At 39.2% G+C, this 17,321-nt stretch overlaps 1 protein-coding gene across 3 annotated transcripts in view; it reads left to right on the top strand.

The window, feature by feature from the left end:
- fnbp1l (formin binding protein 1-like) overlaps nt 1-17,129 on the top strand; it is a 52,128-nt gene extending 34,999 nt beyond the window's left edge. The window contains exons 7-17 of one of the 3 annotated variants that reach the window (XM_051377995.1): nt 362-490; nt 1,340-1,486; nt 1,589-1,810; nt 3,896-4,066; nt 6,587-6,696; nt 6,830-6,962; nt 7,613-7,707; nt 8,638-8,813; nt 9,405-9,442; nt 9,638-9,758; nt 12,099-17,129. In XM_051377995.1, the coding sequence (XP_051233955.1) occupies nt 362-490; nt 1,340-1,486; nt 1,589-1,810; nt 3,896-4,066; nt 6,587-6,696; nt 6,830-6,962; nt 7,613-7,707; nt 8,638-8,813; nt 9,405-9,442; nt 9,638-9,758; nt 12,099-12,106 (1,350 nt within the window). In that variant the 3' untranslated portion in view covers nt 12,107-17,129. Of the gene's footprint in view, nt 1-361; nt 491-1,339; nt 1,487-1,588; nt 1,811-3,895; nt 4,067-6,586; nt 6,697-6,829; nt 6,963-7,612; nt 7,708-8,637; nt 8,814-9,404; nt 9,443-9,637 lie in introns of all 3 variants that reach the window. The other 2 variants (XM_051377994.1, XM_051377996.1) reach the window with 2 other exon arrangements.
- The last annotated feature ends 192 nt before the right edge of the window (nt 17,130-17,321 follow it).

Raw genomic sequence — 17,321 nt, 5'->3', positions numbered from 1 at the left:
CAGATGAGGTACTGTCTATGTAACCGTCTTTAACAGAATAACTATGGAAATAAGAGGAGGTGTTAACCCTAAAGCAAGAAGTTAAGTAAAATCTTAATTTGTTAACAGTGTTCAGGGCAGCGGAATCAGGAGCATTGTGTCTATGTGTTGTTTGTGCTGTTGAACCCAACATGACTTTCCATCCTTTTAAGGGAAAAGGCTTAATATTCTGTTTTTCCTAAGCATTGCTTTTTAGCTGCAGAATGGGTCTAAGTGCCATTATGTGTGCAGTTTTTCTTGTGTGGTCATGTTGGACGGACAAGAGGTTGTTGAGGCTTCAGCTAATGCGGTTCTAATGTTTGCATTGGTGTAATTTGTTCAGGCCAAATCCCAGTTCTACCTACGGACTCACATGGCTGACGAGAGTAAGAACGAGTACGCTGCTCAGCTACAAAACTTCAACGCAGAGCAGTGGAAACATTTCAACAACGCCATACCGCACATCTTCAAGGTAACGCGAACATGTTATACTGCAGAATCCATCCAAAAATGACATGAAGTTATTGTCCTGTTGGGATCTGAATTACAGTCACTGGTCAGTTGATTTGGTTAAAGAGTGATTTAAAAAAATAAATAAATAAATAACCTATTTTTCTGACTTTTGTTTCATATTGTCTCATAAATTAAAGAGTACCAGCAGCACTAAAACCTTCACCTTTTCCCTGTTATTTCAGGATCAGAACCAGTTTTATTGGCCAAGTATGTGTACACATACTGTACAAGAAATTTGACTTTGAATTTGGTGCTCTCAATGTTACACACAGAACAATTTACAGGAAGATATAGAAAGACAAAAACAACAAAGCTGAACAAAGTTAGGTACAAATAAACACAGAACTATACACAAGTATACTTTTCTATATACAGTGTGCAGGATTTATTAGGGATGATATCATGAGTGGAAAATGGGTATTTTAGTGTTAACTGACACTGTATGACTGCTGACTGAACTGTTCATCAGAGTGATGGCCTGTGGAAAGAAACGGTTCCTGTGTGTGGTTGTTTCGGTGTAGAGTGCTCTACAGCGCCTACCAAAGGGCAGAAGGTTGCATACTTCGGCATTCCTCACTAAAACCATTGTTGTGTTTAGAGAAAGAGTTGTTACATGGGCAAGTGCCCCAATAAATGTTTAACTTGGCAGCTTGTCTCATGTAAACCATTACTAATATACTGACTTAGTATCAGCCCAGGGAGCAGATCTGCTAACTCCAACAGATTGTTTACTGCCAAGTGTTGTTGAGCTCCGCACCACTTGTCTTGTTACTAGTGTTAATATCACTTCCTCTGCTCTGTGTTACAGAATCTGCAGGACATGGATGAACGTCGGACAGTGAAGCTCGGAGAGACGTACCGGAGCTTCGCTGAGGCCGAGCGGAGAGTCATTCCCATCGTCTCCAAATGTCTAGAAGGAATGGTTTCTGCTGCCAAAGCTGTCGACGAGAGAAGGGTATGTAGTAGAGGACGGTTGTACTGTAAGAACACTGTCCCTGACAAAATAAATCTCCCACCACTCACCTGTCCATCTAATTTTATCTTCCCTTCTTCCCAGGATTCAGCCATCGTCGTTGAGTCATTCAAGTCAGGCTTTGAACCTCCAGGCGACTTCCCCTTCGAGGACTTCAGTCAGAATCTAAGCAGAACGGGTTCAGACGGAACCATCAGCAACACACCCAAAGGAGAGAGAGACAGCGCCCCAGGGCCACGATCCGACCCGAAACACCCTATGAGCAGAACCAAGAACAAGCTGTGGCTGTTCGGGAAGAAACCAAAGGTACAAGGAGTGAGGGGTGCTCGCCAGAAAATAAACTATAAAAACTCTGAGACAAAATTGGAAAAACAACAAATAATTTTATTACAACTGTGCTCATAAAAACACATTTAGCTGGAAAGCCATTAATCAACGTTCATAGGATACTTATAATCATCACAGTGTTTCATAAGTGCAGATGTTATGTATCAATATACTTATATATTTTTATATATATATTATATATATATATAATATAAATATGGACAATAATTCATTATGACTAAATGGAAATGTATATGAGGGCTCTTCATAATACAGTACAGATATACTATTCCAAGAAAGTGCCTTCAGAATTTCACCATTTATGTCATTTTTATAAAGAACAATGAGTCAGTTTTTCTTAATTTTGCTGGTAGTTGATTCATTGTTCAGTAATATAATTTAAGAAAGCACCAGTGTTTGCTGCCTGAGAGATGAATTATAGTTAGTGCAACAGAAAATCCCCACCCTGCAGCGCTATTAGTCACATCCTGAACACAGTCATTCTAATTACTCCATCCCTGCCTTCTGCAGTGTTTTCCTCTGGCAGAGACACTTTCTTACACTTACATTTGCAGATTGTCGATATTTTCTCATGTTTTATTACTTTCTCTGCACCCCTGTCGAATTCTCATATTGTCTCAAGTTGTAGTTTTTTGTCATGTCTCTCTGGATTTTGCAACAACACTCTTAAATATTTCCTCCGATACACTCCTTGGACCTTGTCCCTTGCCATAAAGACCATGTTGGTTAATCATTAACTATCTGCTGTTGGTTCATGTTCACGTCATCAGCTGCCTCACAGTATCAGGAACCTGTGTGATGAATAAGGGTGTGTGTTTGTGTATATGGATTAGTTTAATTGTTTAACACATGGCACCCTAAAGTTTCACAGGCGTGTCCCGTACAAGTTGAAATTTTAAATCTGATGAAAACCTGACTTCAAATTTTAAGTATTTCTCAATAATATGAAGTATTTCTGACTAAATAAGTCACAAGGGCTATTCCAAATCTTAGGAGCTGCCACCCAAAGGCACGATCTCCCTTACCCACTAACCTCGATCATGGAACGGTTAAAAACTATTGTTCTGAGGTTTCAAGAGGCCTAGAGTTGGAGTAGGGGCAGAGAGGTTTTGAGATATACAGGGGCTCCTGCTCATGTATGGCTTTAAAAACAACTAAGAGAACCTTAACATCACCTTACAGATACGTGTTCTTAAGGGCTTAGGAACAACATTTAACCCATTTGTGCCTGTGACTGAAATTTTTAATCTTGCTTTTTTGAGATTGAGAACTACTGCCTCTGAAATACATGTAACAGGTTTAATAGAAGAAAACAAACACACTTAAAACCAACTGAAACTAATGGAGAAGACCCCTCAAGCGAATACTTTCACTTGTTGCATAACTAATAATAATTCTATACAACGTTTATTGTGTGATATATGAAAATCACAGTATTCATTCATTCTAAGGCATTTTCTACTATTTTAGGAAGAAACAGTATTCCCCTGTACCCTAAAGAGACTAAATATAAGAAATTCTGTATCTGTATCAAGGAACACAATCAAATGTTTGGTATCTATAAACTCATAATTTGAATATTAAAGATACACATATGTAGTCTAAAAGAATCATATGTGAAACATTTAATAAACAACATTTTACAATTTTTTTAAAAATCCAGACATTTAAATTTTTTGATCACATGAAAAATTACACTTTTATCTAATTTGTACTGTTACATACTTGCCCAAAGTGTGTCTGTACCAGATTTCAAGACTTAAGACAAATCAGAACTAATGTTATGGCATTTTTTCACATCATACTGGTCTTTGGGCGCAAATGGGTTAAAGAAGCTTGAATGAGTCACTTTTGAAGTCATCAAAGCGCTCCGACTCTTTTATGACTCGTGTTGATGATATCCATGTAAACCTGAATGTTTTAATGATAAATTCTGTTTCAGACTCTCTCTCCCCCAAGAAATACTTTTCATAATACAGCACAAATACATAGAAAGTGTCATCCTGACCTCTGGCTTTGTCCTCTCTTCCTGCTCCCCACCAGTCCCCTTCCTCCTCTCCTCCTCCTCCACCTTCCTCCTCCTCCCGTCCCCGGTCCACCTCCAACATTTTTCCTTCATCCCGATTCAGCACTGATCTAGTGAGCCACTATCTGTCTGAGATAAAGACTACAGTACCCAGAATCCCCCAGAATTTGAGGGGCCTGAGAAGAGGGGTGAGACAGGAAGTAGCGTTGTAGTGTGTTTGATTTAAGATAGGTTGATGTGATGTTTTTTTACATTTTCTTCTACAGGGTGTCTGCAGTTCCTGGAGAAACAGTAGAAAAGTTCAATTTAATTCCCGACCTTTAAATAGTATTTTTTGATTTTAAACACGTTTTTTCTTTTGTTATGTCTGAACAGTATTGTGTTCATATTTTTAAAACTTTAATTTTGGCTTGCTGGAACCTGCAGACACCTTGTTTTTTTTTTTTCTGTATCTGTCTTTCTTTGTTTGTTTCTCTTTCTTATTCCTTCTGTTTCTTTTGATTTAGTTTTTTTATTTTTATTATCTCCTTTTCATTTATGAGACAGATTTTTGCTCCAATCACAACATGGAGGACCCTTGGTGATTGATGGTGTGTGTGGAGGGTTTTTGGCATTCTGGTTGCAGTGTTGTGTGGGGAAATGTGTTACCAACATCAGGTGTGTTGCGTTGATGTTGATCTGGCCCGAGTTTGCAGTGATCTCTGTGTGTGTGTGCGTTGCAGAGGCTCTGCTAACAGTGTCAGTATGCTCTGAAGCGTTCTGCTTTCAGACACTTTTAACACAAGCTTGTAAATAACAGCCGGTCTCAGTGCCAAGCCAATGCTTGGATTGGCTTTTTCTACCGTCAGTACTGTCAGGACCATCTGTGATTGGCTCCTGTTCAATGTGGCTAATCTGTCAAGTGGCCCTCAGAAGAACAGGTGGACCAACAGGCTGCCTGACTGTCAGTTTTACCACTGAAACGATACTCACTGCTTATTCAGAGGGATGTATTCCCGACAGGGAAAGTCAGTTAAATGTCCTGTGGAGTTTTCTTGTAAACAAACACAATATATTCAGCGCCTCTCACCAAAATGCATTGTGTGTATCCTTGAGGCCTAACAATCATGTTGAATTCATTCAATATTTGCATAGTTTAATCAGAACTGCATCGATCAATCGATTAGTTGGCTGACAGAAAATTATTTGCTAACTTTTTTGATAATTGACAATTTTAGTAATTTTTCTGATTACAGCTTCTCACATTGGCTGTCTTTCTTTGTTGTATATGATAGTAAACTAAATATCTTTGAGTTTTGGACTGTGGGTCAAAATTTTTTGCTGTTTTCTGACTCTGTAAAGACAAAACAGTCAAGATAATACTTTAATCTGCAGATTAATCCATAATGAAAGTAATCAGAATTTCTCATTTAAAATCCTGAGTTGTTATCCTCCATATTTGCTCGCTCACAGTCTTCCTCCGACTGCCTTTTGAGGTGCACTGTTACACTTATTGGCACATTACTGCCACCAACTGTCAATAGGTGTAACTGCATGAAACCGGCAGCAGGAATATTATCTGCACAATACAAACAAAAAACTTTTACTACTACTGATCAAGAGCTCCACAGGGTACTTCTAGGTAACACTTTATTCGGATAGTCCGTCTACAGATCAGTATTTGTAACATTTCAACTGTTTGTAGAGAGTGTATGTGAACATTCATTGGGGCTGATGGCCATATTCAGATTTTGATAATATCTGGATTAATTGTGCAGCCCTACAATTCATGAATATACCCTAATTGATCTTTTTTGTGCCTAAACCAAACCTTAGTTAATAAGCTGTTGAAATGTTACAAATACTACAAATACTAATACTATATTAAAATATCGTGTCCATTAAATAACAAAGCCAACTGTTGTTTAATGAACACAAACTATGTGAGAACATATAAACTAGCCTTTTGGTGCGTGATGATCCACTTTTGATTTACCTTCTGGCCACAGTGGGAACACACATCAGTCTGACTGGTTTTCTTGCTGACAAACAGGCATGTTGGCTATTTGATGTACTGAAACTAACCAGCATCCCATGTTGTTTGTCTCTTTTTACTGTAATGGTTAATGCGTCAGTGGTCAGTAAAGACGGTAAGTGAGAGAGTGTGTGTCTCTATAGAGTAGTTACAAGAAGATCGAGCAGTGTAGGTGCTTGTGCACGTATCCTCACCATGTAGGACTTCCCATAGTATCCAATATATAAACCCAGTAGTGATAGTAACGTTAGCTCCTAGTTCAAATAGATTTCCTGCCTTCTGTTTCCATTTATAATATTATTTTTACAAACTAAAGCTGCGTTAAATCCACATAAATATAAATAGTTTTAGCTTCCGTTTTAGTCCATTTTCCTTAATTATATTAATAGCTACTCGTACTGACACTGGGACACTTCAGAAGCAAAAATATTGATAAAATTTGCCTTTTATTAACTATTCTTTCATTTAAGTTAAGTTTGATTTTAGCTGCTTATTTTCAAGTCTTGGTTTTATAGAAAGTGTGTTGACCAGTGGGTGCAGCTTAAGACCTCTCCACACCTCAGAGAAACGTATATAGATTAATCTTTAGTCCGCCTGTTATATTTTAACGGCATCACTCTTCCACATGACTGAGTTCATTCTGAATTAATATGTAGTTTAAGATATGTGTGTGTTTGTGTTTTCTTACCATCAGGCCCCATCTTTGGAGGATTTCAGCCACTTACCCCCCGAACAGAGGAGGAAGAGGCTGCAGCAGAGGATCGACGAGCTCAGCAAAGAGCTCCAGAAAGAGATGGATCAGAGGTAGGGCCTTACCCACAATTCCTTGCCCAGTCTAAAGCATCATCACTTATCCAGAAAAATCTGAATAATTACACTGCTTATTATCATTAATCCATCCCATTAACTCCAGTGCATGTTTGTTTGTGTCTTTCAGAGACGCCCTGAACAAGATGAAGGATGTGTATGAGAAGAACCCACAGATGGGAGACCCCATTAGCCTACAGCCCAAAATATCAGAGACCATATGTAACATGGAGAAGCTGCGCTCGGAAATCCACAAAAACGAGGTATGAAGGACTGAAGAGTTGGATATAATTTACCCAAGTAACACATGACTGTAAAACCTACGTATAGATGGACCAATTAATTGCTACTGGCATTGGCCGATGCCTGTGCTGACGAGGCTGATAAACAACAATTACATGTGCGGGCAGCCTTGTCTGTGTGGCTGCTGTGGAACAATGTTAGTGCTCCCCTTAGTGAGCTTTGGGAAGGCAGTGAAAAAGTCTTGCATCTTGCTGTAAACCTGAATTTCCTCAATTACCATCGTCTTTTCTAAATGTTAACATGTTTCTCCTATCTTTAATGGCAGCTAATCTAATCTCAAACTGTCACTGGCTAATGTTAAATGTATGTTAAGTTAGAATGTATAGAATAATGACGTTGTTTATGACATACTGTACCCCGCCCTCCCTTAAATATCAGTCATGTCCTGAAATCTGTGACCACGAAACGCAAAACGGTGTTGGAGGGTTAGGGAAGGAAAAGAAGAATAAGTGTTTAAAAAAAGTCTCATCTCATTTTAAATTAGTATATTATGTCAATACTTGATGTATACGGCTTTTGGCTCCATCTCCGGCCCAGCTCCGTAAAGAAGATACTCTGTGTGGTTACTACTTGTAATATGAACTCTTTCTCTCTCTCTGTGTGTTGACAGACTTGGTTATCTGAGGTGGAGGGAAAGCAGAGCTCCAGGGGGGACAGAAGACACAGCGCTGACAACCACCATCACACTCCTCAAGGCAGAGAGAGGTAAACAGTCGCACAGTGAGAGAGAGAGAGAGAGAGAGAGAGAGAGAGAGATGTTCAGGCAGTTATTTAAACATAAGTTATTTATGAATGACTGGTTAAGAGTAAGTGAATCAGTTCAGTAAGGAATCTTTGCAGTGATGTAATCCTTGTGTGTTTGTATAAAATAGAGGATTTATTTATGCTTGTGTGTTTGAATGTTTGTTTGTCACACCAGTGAACAAATACAAATTAGGTAATTCCTTACTTTGTAAATTCTATAAGTTTTGAGTAATTTCCTAGGAAGTTTTCTATAATCCTATGTAAATGTTTTACTGATTGTAGGGAAAATGGAGTTCAATTGGTACTCTTCCAATTAAGTAAATTAATTAGACAGTATTTTCTTCAGTGCACAGCAGGTCAGCTAAACATTTAAAAATGTGAAATTTGCATACTATAATACATTAATTAATTACTTTAAATTGAGCCTTTCCCCTATAATTAGCACCAGATTACATAGTTATTTGCAGAAAGCTTCCTATGATGTAATTAGGAAATTATTCTAAAATGACAAACCCACTAAATTAAAGCATTATCAAAAATGCATGTTATTGCTCAATTTCACCTTTTTAAAACTGGTAATTTAAAATAATAATTTATATGAAATCAAAATAAATCTATATTACAATAAATAAGCTTTATTATGATGATTATTAAGTAGTTCAATTCACATTCGGATGGTCTTAAAATGATCCACACAAATATGAAGCTTGTTGTTTTTTATATTTAATAATCCAGAGTTGCACATGACATTCTCTAAACTGGTTCAACGTTAATATTCCTGCTAAAGTATTCTTGTCATGGGAGTAATTTACTGATCGCTGGGCTAAGAAGCATTGATGTATTTTAATCATGCAAACACAAAACTCACTCCTGCTGCCTGTTTCCCATCAGTCCTGAGGGCAGTTACACAGATGACACCAGCCAGGAGCATCACACACCTCACCGCCGCGCGGGCCCTCCACAGCCCGGGAAACCGACACCCGACCCGCACGAGTTTGACGACGAATTCGACGACGACGACCCGCTGCCTGTCATCGGACACTGCAAAGCGCTCTACTCCTTTGATGGTGAGGACAGACAGCATATAAGGTGTTAGAAATCTCCACTGTGTCAGACAGTAACAAGGATTCAGGGAATAACAGAACAGAGCTGGAAGGAAAAGTGACGCAGCTATAATACAAATCCAACCAAACTATTAGAAAGAGCTTAAATGTTGTGTTTTTAGGGTGTGATGTGGGAAATTGTCATCTAAAAAACATTAAACAAACTGATTTTTGGTTTTCTAAGCCAGGCATGTTGCTACTTAATATGGCTGCCATTGTTACAGTTAGCAACTGTGAAACTTCAGATGTGTCTGACATAAAGACAGTGATGGACGCTTGTACAGACACTGCAGGGTTGTTTACTGACAATTCAACGTGATAGAAACATAGTTATTTTAGCTGCAACATGATCAGTTCCCATAAATTGTTAAGAAACCGTGTCCAACAAAAGGGTAAGTAACAAAACCTGATATTCTTTAGCCCTGATCAGCATTTTTTAAGACATTATTCATGATTATTGAAAAGACAATATATCATGGAAAACAAAGTTTAAGACCACCTTTTAAGCTAACTTTGGTGTGTTTTTAATGTGACTGTGGTTTCTTTGACTCGTAGGTCAGAACGAGGGGACGCTGGTGATGGCAGAAGACGAGGTAATGCTTGTTTATCATTTTGTTAAAGGACCAGTTTGTAGGATTTAGTGGCATCTAGTGGTCAGATCCTCCTGAATGTTACACACTGGACCTTTTTATCTTTGTGTTTTCTTACACATTTTAAAATAATAAGATCTGTGTGCAGACAGCAACAGCAATGAATTGATCCAACTAACATATTTTCTTCGATTGCAGGTGCTGTACATCATCGAGGAGGATAAAGGCGACGGCTGGACGAGGGCGAGGAAGCAGAGCGGCGAGGAGGGCTACGTCCCCACCTCCTACGTAGAAATCACCCTGGAGAAAAACAGCAAAGGTGCTGTCACTTACATCTGAAGCTACACTGTCCTCTCATCCGTCTGTCATCCTCTCCACCCTCCCTGCTCTCTCTGTCCCTCAAAATAACACTACAACAAGGAAAAAAAGACAACATCTGCACACCTGCATGGACATTCATGTGTTTCCCTTTCCTGATTTCCATCCCGTCTCCCCATCCTCCTCCTGTTTATTCCTCTAACTCTGTAATCATTCATCTTCATCTCCCTCTCACATCTGTGGGACTGATGTTTCAGAGGTGAGTGTTTGAGCACAAAGGCAAATAGGAAAAAACCTATTTGATGGTGTTTGAGTGGTTTGTATATGAGGTCTCTCTGCGTGTGTATGTGTGTGAGAAAGATGTCTCTACTGCTGTTTTGAGCCCAGCACAAGGCTACACCACTTCTTCATCGATCAAAGTGTTTAAGATTGTTTAATGTAATATATTAGAAATGTATTTTTATTTTTACTTGTTAATTATTTTGATGTTTTTAAACTGGAGACGTTTAAAACTCCCTGATTTCAAACTCTTTGGATTCATGTGTCGACATAATTTGAAGATGTTTTGATTTTACCTGTTGTTATTTCTGTCTGATTGCAGTGTGTGTGTGTGTGTGTGTGTGTGCCTGCACAATTGTTTTATTGTGTTACTTGTGCCATCACACTAAAGGTTGAATTATTTTAATACAGGTTTCAGCCTTGTTAGAGGGACCGTTTTCATACTGAACATTGTTACAGGAGTTTAGTCTTTTTGATGCAATGTGTACTTTCAGAGCTTAGATGGACATTTCAAAGAGTAAAGCTGATTTTATTCTGTATTTTTCTATAATATCAACCAGCAGACCAAGTTTCTGAATACTTTTGGAGTTCCTTAAGCTGTCGGTCTCCAAGTAAATCTTTAAATGTAGGTCACAAATATATAGTTTCATTTAAAATAAAGGCGCAACCTTTAACAGCTGGTCACTGTAGGTTTTAGCAAAAATTACTAAAACTGTAAAAAGTATTGCATTTTTGGAGACTATTTTCAGCAGTAACCAATATGCTTTTGGTGCTCTGGTGCAGTGATTGCAAATAATGACCTGCATAAAGTCCCTTAGGAAGAACATTACAATTTTATGTTATATTTTGGTTAGCAGGATCAATTCTTTGTTGGTTTTGGTCTTTTTAATGACATTCTCTAACAAAAAGAAGATATCGAATATCACCAGCTGTATTCTTTAACTCTTTCAGCTTTAGGAGGTAAAGTTAGGAATATGTTAGGAGGTGCAGTATGAAAACGGTTTCACTGCAGTTAAATGAGGCGGTAAGAATAATTCTTATAGTTCTCACTGACAAATCGTGTATTTGATGTTATCTTTCACCCATTAACTGACTGTTTATGGTCATTGTTTGAGTCACTGATTAGAAGCAGCTCTGAGCATTAGAGAGTTTCCATTGATATCCATCATGGATTAATCCTCTTTTGCAGGTGTTTAACAGAAACACCATCCATCTCAATATAATCACGTTTTGAAGGGTGATTACTGCAGCCAACACCTTGTAGTACAAACAAGGGTGCAGAATCATGGCACCCAAATAAACTGAGTGACTGTATGCAGAGAACAGCTAACTGGAACACGTTGCTACTGCCAGCTCTTACATATCTACTGGTAAAATGTGTTTAAAGGGGAGGCTGCCAAATGTAACAAAGGTTTGTGAACCTGCTGCTTTATTGTTTCTGCATAACATCACAAAACTGAGCACTGGGTTTGAGGACAATTCAGTTTCAATCCATCTACAACATGTTGGGCTTTTTAGTTTTATTCTGTACTGCATATATGAAAGCCTTGGATAAAAACACATTTCTATTTTTAAATATGTAAATTATTTGATGCAAATTAATAGCAAATGTCAAAGGTACCAGCAAAAACAGTTAAAGGTGACAGTATCATTCAGTCCAGACCGAGTGAAACATCTTGACAACTCCATGAAAAGTTAGTATGTTACAATGGCCACAAGCCTGTAGTCTTCTTAAAAGATAAAGAAAGAGAGAAGGATTGTCCCGGCAGCTCTGACTGCTAATGACATAAACAGACCGAATATCTTCTTCCTTTTTTTCCACTCTGAATGTGAATTGTCCTCACCCCCCCGATGGAAAACCTGAATTCTCCTTTTAAATCCCAGTGAATTGGCAGAGTCTCTCCTGAACACAAAACCTACCTTCTCAACCTCAATCATGTTTGTATATGTGTGTGTGTGTGTGTGTGTGTGTGTGTGTGTGTGTGTGTGTGTGTGTGTGTGTGTGTGTGTGTGTGTGTGTGGTGTCTTTTAGTAACTGGCTCTCTCCTCTATGTGACTGCAGGTTCCTGAGGGCTGCAGGGTGGCCGGGCGATTTGATTGGCTGGTGGAGGGCTCACGCTGATTGCTGATTATTGGTGGTGGGGATGGTGACGAAGGAAGAGAGTGATGAGGGGGAAAGAGAGAGGTAGAGAGGGAAAGAGAGATAACGTGGCAGGTTTGAATGTGTGCATGCTCCCATATCCGTAATCAGTAAAGCATTCTGGGATACTAGAGGAAGAAGGGAGGGTCATAAGTAGAGTAGTCCCACCCTGAACTGCAGGAGTTTATACACTTTTTCTCCTGGTGGTGAAGCAGCCTGTGAAGACCTTTTCAGACCGGAAAGTGACAACTGCTGCAGTAGAATCACACAGTTGTTTTCTCTGCTTCTTCGCTGACGTTTTACCAAGTAAAACCTCTGCAGCAGTGGCGGGAAACAGGAACATTTGTGCTCATTCAAGCTACTGAAACAAACAGAAGCTGCAACTTGCTGCTTCCCGGTCTGTAGGGGTCTTAAAAGATGGGACTTCTGTGGTGGCTAATATATCTTTTAACAGCCTTGTTTAGGGGAACATCACATCAGGAGAAATAACCTGCTGATGTTCTGCTCTCTGTGGGTGAAAACATTCTAGCATGTAACCTTGTTTTTTTTTTTACCTTTGACCCTGTTTAGACCTGATATTAACATGCATCTCTGGTGGGTAGCTCAAAGGAAGTCAGTTCACACCTGGCATTAAGATGCGTCTCGTGTGGCCACAAATAAAACACTATAGGGCTGTAACCCATTATTACTCTTCTCTCGGCTGTTCAATATGAAGACTATTCGTCCCTTCGTTTTTTAGTTCAGTGCCACATCATCAGCCCTCCAGGAGAGACGCTCTGAGGTGGCTGTGTAATTTTATATCTATCTAAGCTTTAGAAAGTTTCTCCTTACTCAACTCTCAAGAAAAGGGTGATTTTTAAAGGAGTCTGGGTATATTGCAGTTATTAGTTTCTCTGCTGCTTTTCTTGGAGGTAAGAGTACCCAAACAGTTAATTTGCATTGCAGTGAAGCAAATGGAAACCAGACAGCATGTTTCGTTTGTCAGTTGAGTAGGCGGTCCTTCGATGTGGCCCAGGACACAATGCTAAAAGAATGTGGTCACCCAGACCACCTCTGAATGTCGTCTTAGAAATTACACCTTAATGTGTCTTAATGCATTCACACCTGTACTCAGAGCTGTCCTCTTGTGATCGGATCACCCAAGACGCATGTTAATACGAGGTCTAAATAGGCCATTTAACAGCAAATGGAGAGCAACTGCTGTGACGCCACTCACTGGAGGTAAAAGTTACACGTGTACTTGAACGTTTCAGCTCAGAGAGAGCAGGTACAACAGCAGGTTTTCTCTTTAACTCAGTGTGATTTTATCCTTTAATGAAGAACAGAAGCATCTCCCCACCTCACTGATTCACTGCCTGCTGTGTGCTTTAACAGGATAATTTGCCATTCATGTATTAAATCTCCTCTGTGGGTGCTGGTCAAAGTGTTGGAGGAAAAGTTTCTCAAAGGTGTTTGTAGTGGCTACCGTTCAAGCTTCTTTTGGTAGCTTTTTTTTAGGCTTTTTCACTTAAATGAACGGGCTCCACAAACTATAAAATAGCATCTTGACAAGAAATTCTCATCACAAACGATGACGTGGCAACTGAGCAACTTCTTCTGCTGAAGAAGGCTACGAGATGTGGCTGAAAGCTTCGGGAAATATCAAGTAAGTGAACCTTGTGATGAGCTATTTCTTGGTCAAATTGCTATTTTAAAGTTCAGGACTGGACCCTCGAGATTTTTCAATTTACTATTTTTTTCCTTAATATATTATTGAAATATTTCCACTTGCCATATTCTCTAAATCAAACTTTTCTCCCAGACTTTTGGTCCAGCTCCTCATGAGGTGAAATCATTCATTTAAAGTTCAGAAGAACGTCAGGGTCTGTTTGTTAAGGGTCAGTTGTGCTCGCAGTATTTGCTGCCACTAACAAAGTCAGTGCTGCACTTCTCCAACTCATCCCTGTAATCATCATAATCATCATCATCTGTGCTCTGTTGGTGATGTCTGCCTGCCTGCCTGCGCCACTCTGCTCCTCATGCCTGCCTTCACCCTCATACAGCCGCATGTCCTTAACGTGTCCTAAATGTGTCCCAAACATGATCGAGTGTTTCATCCGTGACTTTAACTGCAACTTTAGGAAAGTGTGTAACTTTGGCCGAGTTGTATGTCGAATGCCATCGTGACGTTTGAATGGAAGTCCAGCATGTGAATGATTTCTGTTTGCGTTAAATATATAATAAAACAGCAGCTGGATGGAATCAGAGCTACTCTTAGATAGCAGGACTATCAGGTGAATACAGGACCTCTCTACAGCCTTTCTTTTCCCACTTTTCCTCTCCTTTTCCTACGGGGGTTGTAATTCCACCAGTCGACCAGCAGATGGGAGCCTTCCCTCACCGAACCACCGCTCAGCTCCAGCAGAACTGGGACACTTTTTAGTAACACCAAACATCAAGAGGAGCTCCGGTGTCTCTGACTCTGCCTTAAAACTTCATGTCGTTTTACCGTGGAGGGATTATTCCACACTTACACACATATCTGGATGTGTCTGCTCGTCCGCCTGACTACATCTCCCATCAGCCACCTGGGTTCAGCCCCGCCCTTCTCGGGGACCCTCATCTCCTTGGAACCCCCCCCCATTTAATCAGTTTTATTAGTGAATGTGACGACACACGCACACATGTATCCACGACATGTTCGCACGACATGTTCGCACGTCTATGGAAAGCCAAACAGTCCAAAAACCGTGTATGTTTCCGGGTGTTTGACTTTCCATACAGGTTAACGTGTAAATGTGTGTACATGTGCCTGTGTTACATGCGTGATGTTGTTTACCATTGAATGATTTGTACATATTAACACCTTTTTATGTCATACTGAATGTGTTTCCATGGTGATTGTTTTTAGGTTTGTTTGATCGACACTCTTCATGAGAGACAACAAGGTTTGAATTGAACTGATGCACTTTGCCCTGAAGTACTACAGCATTTGAATCTGAGTAAATGGACGAGTAAATGAATGAGTGATTGAATGAAAAGTCTGTGTCGTCTGCTGAAGGAGGTGTGAACTTTATGAATGACCACTGCGTCACAGCGAGAAAACAAAAAGAAACGAGCTCTAGTAATTCTCTCTTCCTGATGGTTTTTATACTCTTTGTAACTCTTGACGAGCATTGACCAACTTTCTTTGCATGATTTTCTAGATTCTTTGAATTCATTCATCTTTCTGGTGATTTTTTTTTTTTTTTTTTTAAACCATTCACTGTATCTCTTCGATAGACTAACAAAACTACACATCTGAAGTAAAGTTTGACTTCCTTTTGATGCTATTTAAGACAAAAATGCCACTAATGATTCCGCTTTTGTCGATCCAAACAGCAGGTGGCAACGCCTTGGTTGTAAATCTGTGTTTCTTCGATGAAGCTGTGAAATGTACAGAATGATGCTGTAGGTGTTGTTACTTGAACTCTCACTCACACTACTCCACGTTTCCTCTCCCGCCTGCGAGTTTGCATCGGAGAAAACTGTCTGATATTGAGAGAAAATCTCTCTCCACAGCCTGACGTTGTTACACCTGCAGATTAAACAAGGGAGACGCAGATTTTGTTACCCTTTGGACAGAGCCCGGCTAGCTGTTTCCATCTGTTTCTAGTCATGATGCTAAGCTCAGCCAACAGGCTGCTGGCTGTACCTTTATATTTGATTCATATTTACATTTTATAAACTAAACTATGATGTAAGATAGGTGCAGTCAAGTGTTACATAGATTGTTTTGGTCCTACCGTTATAAAGCAATTTGGGCTGCAAATTGTTCTTCGATATGGATTTATTATTTTTGAATGTTTAGTCTATAAAATGTTAAAAGAAATGAATAGTGAATAATGCCTATTAAAAGTTGTAAGAGCCCGAGGCAGTGTCTTCCAGTGCTAGTTTCGTTCAGTCAAAAACCCAAAGATATTCCATTAATGATGTAAAACAGAGAGGCAGCAAATCATATGAGAAGCTCCAGCCAGTGAGCATTTTTATATTTAAAAAAAAAATAATAATAATAATACCAGCTTCAGCACTAAACCCTGCTTGTAATTGTAAATGCGCACTCAGGCATACCAGAGCTATTCGTAGTGGACATTATAATCCTCTGATGTGACAAAGATAAAGGCAGTGATATACAGAAGCCACCTCTGTGTCCTCATAAGTTAGTGTTTATGTTGCTGTGAGGACGCTTGCAAGGCATTTCTCTCAAACAGACGCTCCAAATGTTTCAGTTTTACCCTCAAATTTCCTTCTTCACTTCGGCTCAGGCCTGTTTGGAGTGTACTGTCCCTTTTAAATCAAAGAATACATGATGACTGTGGTAACGCAGCAGCTTTGAAACTTTACCAAAAGTCCCATTAACGGTTCATTTTTGATACCAATAATACATAAAAACTGTGAGCTGTGTATTATAAAAGCCACTGTGCTGTAATTCTGAATATTATGCAAAAAATACATAACAAATCAGCTTTGAGATGCTAAATAATGATAAAGTTAGCATTAAGTTCTTGTACAATAAAAACCTGCCTACTACTGTGAGCGTGGTGCTGAAACACGACGACTTGTTCTACATTCCTCTTCTTTTTAAACTCCGACCATCACGTTTGTCCCGTGGGAAACCGTCGACGACCATGTACAGATTCTCTCCAGCTGTTTAACTCCAGATGAAAAGCCTTTTTCTTTTTAATCCAATCACAGTAAATGAAATCAACAGCAGGTACAAGTGATTCTGCAGGATATTAACATCCATGTAAATGTGTGTTTTTACCATGTTGTATATGTTGTAATAACCAATGGCAGTACTTCTCTTTCCATATTGTTGTGCACATCTTTTTACTTTGAATGTTGTCGGACACTTTGTGAACAAAATGCTTTTTTTTTTTTTTGTTTTCTTCTTCCAAGATATTGTTCTAATAAAATAAGCAGCAATGAAAAGTGGGTTTGTTTTCTGTGATGATTTTAAATTCAGCTGTGACTTTTAACCAGATGGGACGTTTTAGCTTAATAGTTTTTATGAATTCAAGAGTAAAATAACTAAAATAGTGTCAACATCACACAAACCGTTAAGAACTGAACACAAAGAACGTGTCTTTAAGTTTTCAACCAGGATGTGATATCACAGCTGTATTT

The sequence above is a fragment of the Dicentrarchus labrax genome, unplaced genomic scaffold, assembly GCF_905237075.1.
Source record: "Dicentrarchus labrax unplaced genomic scaffold, dlabrax2021, whole genome shotgun sequence".
Lineage (NCBI taxonomy): Eukaryota > Metazoa > Chordata > Actinopteri > Moronidae > Dicentrarchus > Dicentrarchus labrax.
The sequence above is the reverse complement of the archived record's forward strand: the minus strand, read 5'-3'. Positions and strand labels throughout refer to the sequence as shown.